The following is a 17,375-nucleotide window of genomic DNA, read 5'->3' as shown; positions in this document are numbered from 1 at the left end:
TGCATTTACATGTCAGAGATTCTTATCCAGCTTACTTTTCAGCTAACAATATGAAAAACATCTTCCCATGTCAGTATTTGAGGCTGTACTGGGTTCTTTTCAAGGGTAGCATTGTGGTCCATTGTCCAAGTGTGCCAAACGTGTTTAAGTAGAATCCACTTGATAGACATTTAAGCTTTCCTAATTTTTTTCTTATTTACCCCAATATTACAAGGCCTGTTTATATGACTTTCGGGGAGTATGGCATTGTGTTTGGGGGCCCCACTCTGTATCACATCAGACATCTCGCAATTCACTCACATCAACACTGAATGGTGTAGAAACCATTTTCTTGGTGTAGAAACGTTTGTAAAGATTTCTATAATTCTACTTGTGAAACCACTTGGGCCCAAGCAGCGTATTTTAAATTTCTAAGTGACTATGGTTTCTGGACAGTCACTGCACATTCTTATCTTCCTGTGAAGTGAGAAGCTGAACAAATTGTTTTCAGTGGTGATGAAACTTTAATGAGTATTAACATTAATGATGAATGAAGCACGCACTATCATGTTTGTGGACATTCATCATTTATTCATTTTGCTTCTGCCTTTTTTATTTATGCATTTTAGAATCAAAGATTCCTGCCCCCCAGCCAGGTCTCAAACCTGTTTGTGGACCCCAGAACCTCTAGTGGACATAGCTGATGGCCTGTGGTGCCCGGAGAATGCACAGCCTTGCGTGTTGAATGAGCAGCCCTGGCCACAGTGTTTCCTGGGGCACGAGGAACAGAAGGGCCTGGAACTTCAGCAGCTGCCCATTTTCTCTCCCTCCACCTCCCCAACTAGGTCCATGATTAGAAAACTTTTATTTGAAGCTCACTGCCCCCATCTGACTCTCTTGGATCCTGAGCAGCTAAGTCCTAACTGACTATAGCAGCAGTGCCTGATAGAGAAATCATGGGAGCTACAGAATGCAATTTTCAATTTTCTAGTAGTCGCATTAAAAAGGTAAAAAGGAGAGATGAATTTTTTAATGATCAATTTGATTTAACCCAATACATTAAAAAAACATCATTTCAACACGTAATCGACAAAAAATATGGAGATATTTTATATTCTTTTTCTTCGAGGCATGAAGCCTTTGAAATCTGGGGTTTATTTTACACTGATTGTGTATCTCAATTTGGAAACTGAATTTTCAGGAGGAAGACTTGATCTGTTTTCAGATTCCTCAAGAAATCGGCTCCCACTGGAGGAAGGTACTGCCTGGCCTGTGTCCCCAGGGAGGGCCACGGGGTCTGACCCTAAATGGGCCCCTGTCCAGTCTCAGCTTAGAGTTCTGGCATCTGATGCCATCTCTAGGGGTGACTCCGGCTGCCTCTGCAGCCCTGTCGTGGCTGTCTTGAGGGACCCTTCCCCGCAAGATGATGGCCGGAGGGGGGACTTCATAAAACTTACAGAACAGGCTGATCGATGGGGTCCCTTTATTAGGGAAGGTGTGTTTACCGAAAGTCTTTGTGGGGCTAGAATTTGCTCTGAGACTCGCTTTCCTTACACCCAGGCAGGGAGGTGCTGGAGCAGTTACCCCTCACCTGCCCCAAACTTCTTTACCGGCTACTGTTATTTATCAGAAAGAACCTAAGGGCCATGTATGACCAAACCGGCTTAACTCTATCTGCCGGATCCTTCGGAGGTCCCAGTGGGGAGAAGCCCCAGGGAGGGTCGGGAGGGCTGGGGCGGTGGGAAGGCGGATATAGGGACGCAGGCACTTTAAGAATTTTCGGGCATGAGCTGTTGGCCAAAGGGCAGGGAAGTTACTTTAATATTTTAACAACCCCCAGCTGTCCTGGTGCGCTCCAATAATCACCAGTCTGCAGCAGGGTCAGTATGTGTGCACCTTAACTGTGTCTTTCAGACATTGTAAGTTGTAAATAAAAGTTAAATAACAATCATGGTTAGGTAATAACTTAATTTTTAAATTTTAATATTTAAAATTTAAATATTAAAATTATTAAAATATTAAAATTTAAATATTAAAATATTAAATATTTTAATATTAACTGAATGTTCGCTATGCACCTGGCGCTGTGCTCAGCACTTACACGCAGGATACGATTTCGTCTTCATAACAACCCAGTGAGATAGGCATTATTATTCCCATCTCCATTTTATACGTGAGAGGTATGAGGCACAGAGACGTCAAGTCATCTGCTCAAGGACACACAGCTGGTAAGTGGTAGAGTCAAGGGATGAACCTAAGTTTGTTGGATTCAGAGCCTATGCTTTTAACCACTATGCAGTCAATGTATTGAAGTGGGAAGATGTTTATGATATATTATTGAATTTTAAAAATCAGGTAGGGAATTCCTTGGCAGTCCAGTGATTAGGATTCTGTGCTTCCACTGCAGGGGGCACAGGTTCCATCCCTGGCTGGGGAACAAAGATCCTGCAAGCTGAGCGGCACGGCCAAAAAAAGAAAAAAAAAGGTTACCTATGTTAGGTTCATATGATCCCATTATTGGGAAAAAAAAATATATATATATATGAATCAAGATGCTATTTTAATAAGTCACTCCACATATTTTCTTTTCTCAGTAATTCTTCCCCACCTCCCATGAGCTCTTGCCATTAAGATTTGGCCTTGGAGCTGACGTTTTATTGCCTTGTGGTACAGGAAGGATGAGTATTAACTAGAACAGGGTGAGTTTTCCCCCAGGCAAAATGACGTTTTGACTTTTGACAACGTCTGGAGACATTTTTGAGAACCACAGTTGGGGGGGTGGTGGTGGTGTTGCTACTGGTATCTCTGGTGGGTAGGGGTCAGGGATGCTGCTAAACACTCTACAGTGGACAGGACAGATCCTTCAACAAGGAGTTATGCGACCCACATGTCACTGTGCCAAGATTGAGAAACCCTGACCTGATCTGCAGTAAATAAATCCTTGGCTTTGGGTTTTCAAATAGAATTTTTCAAGTCTAAAGCAAGGTGACAGTCTAACAGTAAACCAATTTAATTGGAAGAGCCCAGCTTTGCTAAGAGAGGAAAGAGCTTTCTCGGAACCCTTAAAAAGAGGTGTTTTCTGTCAAGAGACAGCATGGAGGACTGGAGCACAGAGTTTTCTCTAAAGCGTGGAGTAGAGAGGCCCAGACACAAAGGAACTCCCCATGACACGGGAAGATGAAAGTCCTTTTCTGAGGATGGCGAGAGTGTCAGGGGAACGAGGGCAAACGTTTGGAAACATGAGACCTGGCTGAGAGGCTGAGGAGATAGAGCCCAGGTAGATGTGAGGGACTCTAAGCCATACGACTCATCCTTCATTTCTCCAGGGGGAATGCAAGTCCTTTAGAGAAGCCCCAAGTTCAACATGGCACTGGAGAAACCGGTGATTACAGTGGAAAAATTTAAATGGCGGAGTGAAAAAAAGAAAAGAAACAGCCCATGTGCCATGTGTCCAAAGGACGCATTAAAAAAAAAACCCCAAAAACCCTGTATATATGTTCATAAAACAGAACATGATCCATACAACAAAATGAATGAATCTCAGAAATACTATGCTGAGTGAAAAAAGCCTTCCACAAAGGAACATGTACTACATGGTTCTGTGTACTTGAGATTCTAGAACAGGAATATCTAATCCATGGCTGGAAAAGAATTCAGAAGAGTGGGTGCCTCTGGGGCCTGGGGCTGGGAATTGACTGGGGAGGGACATGAGGGAACTTTCTGGGGTGATGGTAATGTTCTATATCTTGATAGGAATTTGGGTTACATAGGTGTGCACGACTGGCAAAACTCAGTGAGCACATTCAAGATCTACACCTTTCAGGGTGTGGTAGGCAGTCTCCAAGATGGCCCCACTGATTCTTGTCTCTTGGTATTCAGACCCCTGCATCATCCTCTGCAATACTGGATGGACTTTATGTTAGTTAGCTTGGGCTGCCATAACAAAACACCACAGGAGGTCTTAACAAAAGAAATTCATTTTCTCACAGTTCTGGAGGCTGGAAGTCCAAGATCAAGGTGTGGGCAGGGTTAGGCCTCTCTCCTTGGCTTGCAGACGGCCACCTTCCTGCTGTGTCCTCACATGCCCTTTTCTCTGTGCACGTGCATCCCTGGCGTCTCTCTCTCTCTTCTTACAAGGACACCAGCCCTTGGATTAGGGCCCACCCAATCATCTCATTTGAACTTACTCATCTATTTCAATACACTATCTCCAAATATGGTCACATTCTGCGATATTGGGATTGAGGCCTCAGCATATGAATTTTGGGGGAATGCAATTCAGTCCGTAACAAAGCTTCTCTATGTAACCAAGGATATTGCAGAAATGACACAGTTTGATTCCTGAGGTTAGATCATAAAAGGCATTGCAGCTTCTTCCTCACTCTCTAGGACCACTTGTCTGGAGGAGCTGGCAGCTTGAGGATGCTCAAGCAACGTATGGAGAGGTGCACTTAGTGAAGAACTGAGGCCTCTTACCAAAAGCCATGTGAGTGAACCATTCTAGAGGTGGGTCCTCCAGCCCCAGACAAGCCTCCAGAGGACCACAGCCCCAGCCAACACCATTACTGCAACTTCATGAAAAATCCTGAGCAAGAATCCCCCAGCTAAGCCATTCCCAACTTCCTGACTCAGAGAAACTAGGAGATAATAAATGTTTACTGTTGTTTTAGGCCATTACATCCTGCAGTAATTTGTTATGCAACAATAAGTAGCAAATACAGGTTTGGGCACCAGGAGTGGTGGAAAATTTAACAAAAACCCTACAGTGTGGAGTGGTTTGGGATGGAACAGTGGCCAGAAGCTGGAGGACTTTGGCCAAGAGTCTTTGAGAAAGCCTGAATAGTCTTAGTAGAAGCCCGATGGCCTTTGAGGAGGCAGTGAGGGAAGGTTCCAGGAAAGTGAGGAAAATGTTACTGGGGTTAAGGGATCCTTGTCAGGTGGTGGCAGAAGGGTTCCTAACACGTTGCCTGTGGTCATGAGGAAGGTAGAAAATGTTTGTGATGAGGCTGAATGGTCTAGCTAGAGAGAGTCCCAGACAGAGTCTTGGAAGGTGCTGCCTGGTTACTTCTTGCTACTTATAGTGAAATGTGAGGGGGAGAGACAGTTAAAGGAAGGGCTGTTAAACCAGGGCAATGCTCTGGGCTTGAAAATTCCCTGCCTCTCCAGGTGGCAAATGAAATGTAAGAAACAGGTTCTGGGCAAAGATCAAATCAAGGGCACTCTCAAGAAAACACAGTCCAGAGAAGAAGCTGAGGGTGTGGTTGTAAAATCCTTTGTTAAGAATACAGATCCAGGGCAGTGTCCAGAAGAACCCTTCGGTCAAAAAACTGGGCTTCTAAGAAGCTTCTGTCCTTTGTCAGTCTTTGCAGAAGTCCATGGTGGAAGGGCTTGGGTCCAAAAAAGTCTGTGGGCGTGGTTTTTGCCTAATAGGATGAACCCCAATAAGAAGCACTGCCAACTCAGACTGACAGAGACCCACAAAAGTCAAAGAAGCGTCTGGACAACCAAGCTTCTACAGGCAGGAAGCAGGCTATAAAACTATGCAGCCACATCCATGGGACACCTTTCATAGGAAAGGGAGGACGACTCAGAAGGCGGAACTCAGGGACCAGCGGGCAGACCCAAGAGCCCTGGAAAGTCATTTCTGGACAAGAGTTGGACTGAAGCCCAATCAAGGAACTGCCGATATTTTCCCAGCTGGACTTCAGAACTGCTTTGGGCCAGGGACTCCTGTGTGTTTCCTGTTTTTCTTCTTTTGGAACAAGAGGAGTGTATGTAGCAGTTATGCTATGTCTGTCCCACCAATATATGCTGGGTGTATGACGGACAGACCCTTTGTTCAGAGGTCTTCAGATTTCTGGAAGTAGTACTTGATGAGCTGAATGTAAGGTACTACACCCATGAGCCCCATCTGTACCTGGACTTGATTTAGACGAGATTCTGGAATTTGAGCCGATGCTGTTACTGGGGTGAGATTTTGGGGGGCCTCGGGAGAGAGGAGGAGGAGTGTGAATCATTGAGGACCCGAGGGCAGGCTGTGGTAGCCGGCCTCCAAGATGACTGCTGATAATCCCCACCTCCTGGTCTTCAGGCCCATGTGTAGTCTTCTCCCACACTGGAGGGTGACGCCCTGTGTAACCAGCAGGATATTGCAGCAATGACAGAGCATGACTTCTGAGGCTTAGTCACAAGAGATGTTGCCACTTCCATCTTGTCCTCCAGGATCACTTGCTCAGGAGGAGCAGCTGCCGTGTCATGGGAATGCTCGAGCCACTCTCTGGGGAGGCCCATGTGGTGAGGAGCTGGGGCCTCCTGCTGACAGCCATGTGAGCACGCCATCTTGGAAGTGGATCCTGCGGCCCAGGTCAAGCCTTCAGATGACTGCAGCCTTACGAGGGACCCTGAGCCACAGCTGTCCTGCTAAGCTGCTGCCAAATTCCTGACCCACAGAAACCGTATAGATGATAACACATGTTTGATTTTTGCTTTAGGCTGCTACGTTTGGGGAGAATTTGTTATGCAATCATGATAACTAATACACATTGTGTGTTCATTTTACATGAAGGAGACAAAAATGTTGAATTCTAGTTAATGGTATATGTGCTAAAGCATTTAGGGGGAGGACTACAGATGTGTGCTATTTATTTTGAAATGCATCCAAAAAATAAGATGGATTAATGCAGGACAAGAAGGATGGGTAGACAGAAATGTAATAAAGAGTACAGCAAAGTGTTAGCGGTAGAATTAGGAGGAGAGCTGTCTCTGTAAAATTCTTTTTGCTTTGCTGTATGTTTGAAAGTTTTCACATTAAAATGCTGGGGGGAAATGGCTGAGTAATTTCTTAACTTGGGTCGTAGGTACATGAGCATTCCTTAGATGATGATGATGATTATGTAAACTGCAGAGATACCTTTCATTTGCCCCTTAGTCTGTATATTTCAGAATAATAACTATTATTTGAATGGCTGAGGGAAGTGACTAGGTGAGTGGTCCTGAGTGAGACCAGGGAAGGGTGTGGAGGCATCGAGAGACCTGGGGACTCAGAGGGGTCTGGGGCTGGGACGCAGAAAACAGAGAATGGGACCTTCACACCAGTGGCCACAGAAGAAACCTGCGAATCATGCCAGGGACTAAGTCGAGCCAGCTACTCTGCCAGTAAGGCTGGCAAGGCCGAGAGGATGGTGACAGACAGGAAGTCTCCTCCCCAAATGCCATGAGGCCTTCTCGGGGGGAGGGGGGAGAAGGAAACCCTGATGGCTGTGTGTTCCCAAAGTGACCAGGCTGTGAGTGACAGTCACTGAGATAACCAGCCTTAAATTTGACTGAAAAGCGTTAGATTAGATTAGATTGAATACATAACCTCCGGAGAAGTAATTTTCTCCATAAGCCTCAGTCTCCTCTTACCTGTAAAATGGTAATAAGATATTTAAAAACCTCTTAAGGCAAGAGGGATTTCAGTTACCAATATGTCTGTACATCTGAGTCGAAGTATATAAATTTAGATTCTGATACACATTCATATATATTCATATATATGTACAAACACACACACACACACACACACACTCACCACAGAGGTACTGATGTGTGCAGATGGGCAGAGCACAGTCTTGGAGGAGTTTGTACCAAAAAGTCAACAGGGAGAATTCTGGTGATAAGGGTGACAGCTTATCTTTTACTGTTTTCTAACTTTCTGCTTATCCCAATTTTTTCACATTTGATTATGTTCTACTTCAGAACCAGAGAACATAAGCAAAAGCCAGAGAAAGACAAATATCATACCATATTGCTTATATGTGGAATCTAAAAAAAGGTACAAATGAACTTATCTACAAAACAGAGATAGAGTTACAGATGTAGAAAATAAACTTACCGTTACCGGGAATAAGAGGGGGGAGGGATAAATTGGAAGAGAGGGATTGACATACACAATACTATAAATAAAGGAGATAACTAAGGACGACCTACTGGATAGCACAGGGAACTCTCCTCAATACTCTGTAATGGTCTATATGGGAAAAGAATCTAAAAAAGAGTGGATACATGTATATGTTGAACAGATTCAGTGTGCTGCATACCTGAAACTAACACAACACTGTAAATCAACTGCACCTCAATAAAAATTTTTAAAAAAAGGGGAAAGCAGAAACTGAGACCCATCCTCCTAGCAAAAGCCCCTCCCCTAAGCCACCAAAGAAGCGCCCATGAGTACCTTGCCTGATGATGGGAACGCTGTGGGCGGCTCTGTCCACCTCGAAGGAGAACATCTTCTTGCTGGCACTCATGGGCTGCCTGTGGGAGGCTGGTGGGACCATGGGGGGCTCGGGGGACCCCTGCGACCAGCTCCTCTGCACTGGCGCTGTCCAGATGCCCGGGTAAAAGGGGGTCTGTGTTGGTGAGGGTGACTGGTTCAGTTGCTGGGTGGCCCAAGGTGGCTGTGGCCTTGGCCAAGGTGCTGGGCCCCTCACCCATGGGAAGGAGACCTGCAGGGGCAGACAAGAGGGTCAGGGGAGGTTACGAGCAGCTGGGGTGGTCTTCACCTTTCTGTCCCGGCGACATAATTGCTGCCCTAGATTTCGGCGTATAAGTCACTTCTCCCAGGAAGCCCTCCCAGACTCCCCAAATTTGGGATGTTGGTCCCCACCATAGGTCACCTTGCACACTATCGCACCACCATTTATTGGGTGCAGCCTTCGTGCCAGGCACCCAGTCAAGAGATTCACATGCATTACCTCATTTAATACCCCTGATGCTCTGTGACGAGCCCGAGGCTGAGCAAGACCTAGTGACTTTCCCAGGATCACAGATTTGGCAGTGAGCGTCTGAGCTGGTACAACGCCACCTCTGAGCTCTGAGAGGCTGACAGCTTTTTGTCTACCTTGCTCAGCACCGTATCCTCAGCTCCTAGAATAAACCCTTGGCACATACACAGTAGGTCCTTAAATACTGGTTGAAAGAATGAATGAACACATCTCCGAGATTCAAGCCCAGCTCTCCAGGACACACACGTCCACACTGTGTGTCTCCCTGGCACTCCCATTCCACCTGTTCCCCGAAGCCGAGAGCTCTGGGGTGGCAGGCACCCCAACTGGCTCGCACCCCAACTGGCTCATTAACCTGTGATCCTCAACATCTGCCACATCTGATTCTTGCCAGACGCTCCATAAATATCTATCAAGGGAACCTCTTTTCATCTGATCCAGCGGAAGATGTCTGTAGCTACTTTCATTAGAGAGCACATCAAAATCCATCTATACCGGGAGAAGCAAATGCTGAGAGGTGCTGACACCTGGCTTTGTCTTGGTTAATGCTGTTGTGGCCATCCCTCCCCGAGCCTAGTGGTTAAACCGTGACATCGTGAATGCTACCATTTACTGTAATTACTCACCGATTTCTCGCGATAGCCCTGAAGGGGAGGAGCTCTCCTTATTCCTAGCTTACAAATGAGGCTTGGAGAGGTTAAGGACTTCACCAAGCTCAGGTGGTGGTGGAGAGGGTGGTGGGACTGGAGTTCTGGAAAGCTCTTTCCCTCTCTGTCTCTCTCTCCCTTCTCTGCCCCGCCCCCAGTCTCTTGGCAGAAAAAAACACACTTTTCAAGGAAGAAGCTAAGTTCAAAGGTTTGCCGCCTGTGGCGGTCACGTTTCTCTTTCTGCAGACTGCAGACACGTAATGAGAAACAGGACAGAATGCTTCCGAAATAGGAGCACTGGCAGACAGAACTTCCTATAGCTTCACCTGGATTGTATTCAAGAGGAAGGTTCTCCACTCACTCAGGTTCCCAAACCAGTCTTTTAGCTACAGTCTTTCCCAGCCAAGTCAAGAATCCGGTGAATTCCCCTGAAGACTTTTTTGGAGTCAGGGAGAACACTGTTCGGGAAAATCAAACTCCAATTGCCTGGTGACACCTGGCCCAGCATTTATGATGACACTGGCCCCGTTGAAACCTGTTTCAGGAACGGACTTGGCAGTGTTCCAGAACTCTGTTACCTTATATGAAGATCCGAATTTCTCTCCACTGTGGGCACCTCGGTCTCCACCTAAGCTTTCTTCCTTTCTCTCCTTTCAGAAGCTGAGGTGTCCTGCTCCTGCCTTGCACTCACTTCTCCATCCATCCGATCCCTTCCCGTCCTCTCCTCTGGGGCTGTCTTGCCTCAATCATTCCTACAACCTTTCCTCATCGATTTAATAAAGATTTATCGAATGAAAGGGCTGAAGGTGGGAAGGGGGAAATTTGAATATGTTTTACCCCCGCCTGATAGAAAACAAATCGAGAGACCACGGGTAGTGTGGAGGAATTCCCTTTTGTGCTGGGATGCTCAGGTAGATGTGCCTCACTGCCCACTAACTGCCAGGGTGCTAAAAGGAGTGGTCATATCTCATGCCTCAAGTGGTTCACTGCCGTAGTGGACAGGCCGCAACCCACCTGGCTCTTCTGGAAATTCCAGGAATCTCCCTCCCAATCTGTCGGCCCATTGCTGTGGGTGGGGCTAAGCAATCAACCAATCACACTCCCTGGACATACTGATTGGTTCAGTGGTGGGGCAAGTGATCCAATCAGAGCCAAGGAGACCCAAGAAGACTTGGCTGGACACCAGGATCTGGAGTGACCTGGTGGGACTTCACAATGCAGCCAGCATGAGGGAGTGGAGCCCAGACATGGAGAGAGGGAAGCTGTTTATTTATTTTTCAGATTGTGGTAAATAACCTGCAACATAAAATTTATCATCTTAGCCATTTTAAAGTAAATAGTTCAGTGGTGTTAAGTATTTTCACATTTCTGTGAGATGGATCTCCAGAACTTTTTCGTCTTGCAAAACGTAAACTGTATTAACCATTAGACAACAACTCCCCATTCCCTCCGCCACCCAGCCCGTGGTGATCAACATTCTGTCTCTATGAATTGGACTACTCTAAGTACCAAGTACCTCAAATAAGTGAAATCACATGGTACTTGTCTTCTTGTGACTGGCGTATTTCACTTAGCATAATGTCCTCAAGGATCATCCATGTCAGAATTTCCTTCATTTTTAAGGCTAAACAATATTCCATCATACAGTTTAGAGTGTATTTTGTTTATCCATTAAGCGTCACGGACATTTGGATGGTTTCTACCTCTTGGCTATTGTAACTATGCTGCTGTGAACATGGTGGGGAAAATAAGGAAGCTGGTTTTGAGCCTTGGCTGGGGTGCTACCCTGAAGTGCTCCATCCCTGAGGCCGGCTAGAGCTGGTTTCTGTCGCTTGCAGCACACAGAGCCCGAACGATAGGGCCCCTATGGGGAAGGAGCCAAAGATGTGTAAATGCAGCAGACTCCAAGCTCTTCGGGTTTAAAAATTAAAAAATAAAGTGGTTTTTTTTTCTCTGAAGCGTGCTGGTTGAGGGTAGCTTTAGTTGGATGGTTAAAGTGGGTTTTCTCTAGTTTGCCGGCTTGCTCTATCACAGGGAAGGTCAAGGTTTTCTCAGAAATTGCTGATGGTAACTACAATGAAACAGGCAGGGAGAAAAGCAAACATAAGAAAAAGACTCACATTTAAAAGCCAGCTCTGGGCTGTACAGGAAGCATGGGGTCAATGTCAGTTATCAACAAGTCTGTTTTTATTATTTTTTTATTTTAGATTTAATTTTATTTATTTTTGGCGGTGTTGGGTTTTCGTTGCTATGTGCAGGCTTTCTTTAGTTGCAGCGAGCAGGGGCTACTCCTCGTTGTGGTGCATGGGCTTCTCCTTGCGGTGGCTTCTCTTGTTTCTGAGTGTGGGCTCTAGGCACATGGGCTGCAGTAGCTGGGGCACATGGGCTCAGTAGTTGTGGCTCGTGGGCTCTAGAGCGCAGGCTCAGTAGTTGTGGTGCACGGGCTGTTACTCTGCAACATGTGGGATCTTCCCGGACCAGGGCTCGAACCTGTGTCCCCTGCACTGGCAGGTGGATTCTTATCCACTGTGTCACCAGGGAAGTCTTCAAGTCGGTTTTTAGAAACTTTAGTTTAAAAATACACACTAATGCCTTTTCTCTTTCTTTGTGTCTGTTCTCTGACCATATGGTATGTTGCCATGGTTGGGTTTTTTGTTTTGTTTTTGAGGTAGCATATGTGATACTCCTGATTTCTTTTCCATACTACCTTTAAAATAGCAGGTTGGGGCTTCCCTGGTGGTGCAGTGGTTGAGAGTCCGCCTGCCGATGTAGGGAACACGGGTTCGTGCCCCGGTCCAGGAAGATCCCACATGCCACAGAGCGGCTAGGCCCGTGAGACATGGCCACTGAACCTGCGCGTCTGGAGCCTGTGCTCCGCAACGGGAGAGGCCACAACAGTGAGTGGACCGTATACCAAAAAAAAAAAAAAAAGCAGGTTGTCAACCACCTGGATTAACCATGACCACATCCACGGCTGAATTTATATTAGCTTTAATAAACACAGGTCAATGATTTACTCAAGAAATCACTATCCATTTTTTTTCAAATTATCTATTTGTTCTTTGTGTTATCTCCCCAATATCTGCTTCTAACCCTGAAAAGAGTGTAAGTTGAACGGGAGACCCTAAAAAAACTTCGAAGTAGTTTGCACATCGAGTGCCTACAGTACACATGAATTCTGCCAGGAAGCCCTGGAGCCTGCAGAGAAGGTGGAAACTTAGACCTTGCCCTTGGAGAGCTTGTTATGTGCTCTGCCATTTGTAAGTAATTGTGGACAATACAACGGCTATGAGCCACTGTGTAGAGAAGCCTCAGATGTGCCACAGACTGTGCTGGGCACTTAATGCATGTGGTCTCATCTGATCTCCAGAATAATCTTGCAGGAGGCATTTTACCCCTCAGTGTGTGGATTAAGAAACTGAAGCTCAGAGAGGTTAAATGACTTGCCCAACGTCTCACACCCAGGAAGTGGTGACACTATAGGACTCCAATACCTGTGCTCTTAGGACTTCTAGGTTACTCGAAGTCATGATTTATTACCTGCTTTCCATACTCACAAACGGATCTTAGACGATTGGTTAGTGAATGATAGGATATTTTCCAAGTTAAAAAAAGGAAATGAACATTAGATGGTGTGAAAAAATACAAGACATCGCATGGGCTACTTAGAAATGGGATTTTCTAGGAACACTGACAACTGTCTTATGGAAGTGTTATTCATCTGGTACATGCCACGCCCTGGAAGCAGCTCAGAGGACCCCAGCCTCCATCCGGGAAGACCTGTGGTATGTTCACTGCTGTACCAGAGGAGTGCTGGGGCCAGCTGGTACCCGCCCACGAGAACCGATTGTTAAATGTCCAGGAATTTTGCCAACTGCTTGATGAACACAGCCATTAATAAGAATTAACTTCATAAATTTACCATTAAATTATATCAGAAAAAAAGGTGATACAAACTTAAAACTCACCTCTTCTTAATTATTTTACTCTATTTTATTATTACCTATGCTCTTGAGTTTATTTCACTCTACTATATGTTTCTGTTGGAAATGCTACATAGTAATGTGTTACCACACCTCTCTTTCCTTCTCTGTATTCAGGGATGTGTGATTGGGAGTTTGAAATTGACCGTGGAGGGCGTATTACAACATAGAAATCAGGAAATGTTATAAATGAGGGCTTGATTTTTAAAAACTTTTATAAATAGGTTTAATAATGGTGGTTCATGTAGAGCTTGATTTTGTTTGTTTGTTTGTTTTGTTGATTGCCTAGACTTAAGACAGTAATGGAGAAAATGTTAACAATGCAGCTTATACAAAAGCATGTTGTGTCTTAGCCATTATGTTATGAATAGAGCAAAAAATTGGGGAAACGTTCTTCCAGTATTTGAAAATTATTATCTGATGCAGCAACAAACTCACTCATGTCACTGATGAACATGTGGAGTTCTAACGTCTTTCTTTTTTCACTTGTATTATTCATAAATCCAAAATATCCAAAAATACCCACGAGTGCTCAGGTTGGGAACTCTCTCATTCGTCAACTGCAATGAGAAATTGGCTATGGATACAAGAGTTCAGCTAAAGTCAATGAAAGCATTCTGTGAGACTTAGCTGGCTATATAGAATTTACAAGAAAGAGTACTGTATTTCTTGTTACATGGATAGACTGTGCTACACATTCTTTATATCAGTAAACCTTATGCTATGCATCCATGTACTTTACTTTTTCCAGAGAGCTGGTCATTAAATATTTACCAGCCAATTGCTGGCTGTGCTGGCACCCAGCAGAGTGCCTGCTATGGTAGGTGTTCGCTGACTGAGCTGAACGGTTGGCAAACGGAGTGTAAATAAAAAGCACTTTGATTCTGGGGCTGGGATGGGGAAAATACATGCTAAGCCTGGCGCATCTTGTAACAGCAGAGAGTAAGGAAGTGCCCAAAATGAAAAGGTGGGGAGATGCTCAAGGACACAGTAAGCAATCTGAAAGAGCTCCCAGTGGCCAAGGCTGGAAGAATTTGAGCGAAGAAATACTTAATGAGTATTGGATTATAAACTCAAACTGTAAAATCAGTATGCATGAGTCCATACTGACCTAGATACATTAGTGAGTAAATACATAAAGGAGGGAGAAGAGATCGTCTTCCTTACAGAAGAATTTAACATACATAGATGTGGAGCTTAATTCCCACAGTCTGGAAGGGCCTGGGGGGTAGGGGTGATGGTGGCGAGGAAGCACACTGACCCCAGCATGGAGGAGCCATGGACCTGGAAAGACAGAATGGAGACTAGAAAACATGGCCAGTAGATCTCAGAAGCCAGGAGAGGGGGCTTCTTGGTGCCAGGACAAATGGCCTTTATCTCAACAGCTCCCGGGGTGTCACCGTAACTCAGAGACGGGTAATAATTCTATGTCCCCAAGAAAAGGGTAAATTATGTACGGGGTTTCAGTGTGAGAAATCAGGATTATACATTTAGAACACAGAACCGCCAAGTTATACATTATTTTTAGGTTTTGGAACTTAAAAGAATTAAGTCCCTTTGAGCTGTTCAGAAAAGCCATTCGTTTGGGTTTTTCCCAGCTGTGTTAAAGGAGATCTGGCCCATCTAATTTTCCCATTTTCTTGTAAATCTTCAACCTTACGGTTTTTCCTTTCCTTTCAAGTTCTAATCAGCTTCCTGGTCAGTCCATAAAATGGGAAATAGAATCTAATGAGAAAACAGCCGGATTTTTGCAAATAGCTTTTGCTACCCCTAGACTTGGCCTGCTTCAATTCGGTCTTGCCAGATTGAGAGATGGAATGAATGAATGAATGAATGAATGATCATCAACTAAGTTCAGAGAAGGAGCAACGTGGTTCTGGTTTGGTAACAAAGGGTGTGGTCTGCCAGAGGAAGCAGGAAGCGGCCAGGTTCCTGGCCGGGTCCGGGTTCTGTCTCAGCAGGATGCTAAGGGTTCAGCCCACGCTCCCGTCTCCACCTCCCCCGATGTCATCTGCATTGCCTGTAGACATCTGGTGACAACACAGCGTCACGGGTCCTTGTGTGTGAGTTTTTGCTGCGGAGGCCTAGTCTGAGGCTGTCTGCTGCCCCGTGCCCTCCACTTCACTGATCTTGGGAAATCGCCTTTGATATAAAACACCCAGCCTCAGGATTTCTCATCACATCAGTAGGTCCCCACGGGACCTGTAAAAGCACAAGGTAGAGGAAATCCTACGAGGTCAGGTAGATGACAAAGCTTGACCAGAAAGAGGCTTTGTTCTGAAGGGCCCCATGCTCTCAGGTCATTCACTCAGTTGCCGGCTTCTCAACTCCCGGTACAGTAAAGCCACATCCTCCTCAACAACGGGCCCTATTCAGAGGTCCCAGGAACGTGGAAACGCCACCCTTCTTGGGGATGGACAACTAAGGCCCCGACTCTGAGCTTCTCATCACACCTGTTCACCACAGGAGAGAAATGAGCAACTCTGCTTCCTTGGAGACTGGCCTGGGAATTTTCCAATGGAAAAGTGGATTATTCGTCATTTCCCTCCCCCCACATCCCTAGTGGCAAATCCCGTTCGGAAGGCTCCACTTAGGCAATAGGAATGCTTCCTAATGTCATGGACATCTTCTTTGTTTTTGTCTCCGCCGCATCCATTTCTTCCATCTTCTGGATGGGCACTTTAATTTTTTTGCAGGGAAGACACCCTTTCCCTGACAATCCTGAGTCCATAGAACTCTGACCCTTCCACCCCAGGGGTGAGACCATAACCCAGGTCTGGCCAATCAGAGCATTCCTTGCCCCTGGCCTCAGGGATTGGTTCAGAGGAAGCCACGTGATCCAAGCCACTGCCAATGAAGATGCTGGCTCTTTCCCTGGAACTGCTACTTTGTAGGGTGCTGGGGCTGCTGCTGGCCACTTTCCTACAGGTGAGGCAAGAGTCTGTCTGAGATTGGGAAGCTAACAGGGAAGAAAGAGTCAGATTCCTGACCATGATTTGGGCGCCTGGATCCAGCTGGGCCTAAGCTGCAGCTTTTGGCCTTTTCAGTTCCATGAGCTTTTTTTTTTTTTTTTTTTTTTTTTTTGCCTAGGCTAGTTTTAGTTGGTTTTCTGACACTTGCAAACAATCAAATTTCCTGGACAGTATGCTTATTGAGACTTTAGCATAAGCATCACTATGTACTCAGAGTGAAAGTTGTTTTAAAGGTTATGACATGCTCAAATAAAACCCACCAGACTGTCATCATGCACCAAATTTACCTTTCAACTTATAAAAGTAAAGCAGCATCTCCAGAGAAGAATGATTTAAGACCAAGGAACCAATCATAAGACAAGTAGTAAAACGCTGCTTAGAGAAACTCTGATAGATAAATAGTTCTCTAGCTACAGCAGGCTTCAGACTACAAACCCCAAATTTCTGCTTCAAAAGTGACTCAGGGAAGACATTCCATAGTTTCATTTATTTCGTTTTTTGGCCTCGCCGTGCACTTGTGGGATCTTAGTTACCTGACCAGGAATTGAACCCACGCCCTCAGCAGTGAGAGCACTGAGTCCTAACCACTGGACCACCAGGGAATTCCCAACAGTCCACAGTTTTAAAAGAAAACTTTCCAGTTGAAGAAACAGGCAAAATTTGTAATATGCATCCGTTGTATATATAATATGTTAATGTCTAGTATATTTATCAGATCCATGTCAATGTAATTATATTATTACTATATTTGCAAATGCATATATATGTGTATGTATATTTAGAACCACATATTTCCAGCTCTTTTTTAAAGAGGTATTGAAAAGACTGTTCAAAGTTTATTTTTCCAGCTTGTCTGTTTTTTCTTATTCCTCAGTAAACTTAAGCAATTAACCAGCACATTTCCTGGCACACAGTAAGGCTCAATCTGAGTGAGTTCTTTCTCCCCAGCTCACCCCTCTATTTTAAGTTCTTCTTTCAGAAACCAAGTCAAATGAAAGAGGCAGTACTGCATAATGTTCCAAGCAGAGGCTG

At 45.2% G+C, this 17,375-nt stretch overlaps 1 protein-coding gene across 1 annotated transcript in view; it reads right to left on the bottom strand.

The window, feature by feature from the left end:
* Positions 1–17,375, bottom strand: part of LOC309808907 (forkhead-associated domain-containing protein 1-like) — a gene marked incomplete at both ends in the record, with an annotated part of 97,925 nt that overhangs the window by 56,429 nt on the left and 24,121 nt on the right. The window contains one exon of the mRNA XM_082629477.1: positions 8,192–8,462. Within this exon, the coding sequence (XP_082485603.1) occupies positions 8,192–8,462 (271 nt within the window). The remainder of the gene's footprint in view (positions 1–8,191; positions 8,463–17,375) is intronic.

Source organism: Mesoplodon mirus, assembly GCF_964341445.2.
Source record: "Mesoplodon mirus genome assembly, chromosome: 7".
NCBI classification, from domain to species: domain Eukaryota; kingdom Metazoa; phylum Chordata; class Mammalia; order Artiodactyla; family Ziphiidae; genus Mesoplodon; species Mesoplodon mirus.
The sequence above is the reverse complement of the archived record's forward strand: the minus strand, read 5'-3'. Positions and strand labels throughout refer to the sequence as shown.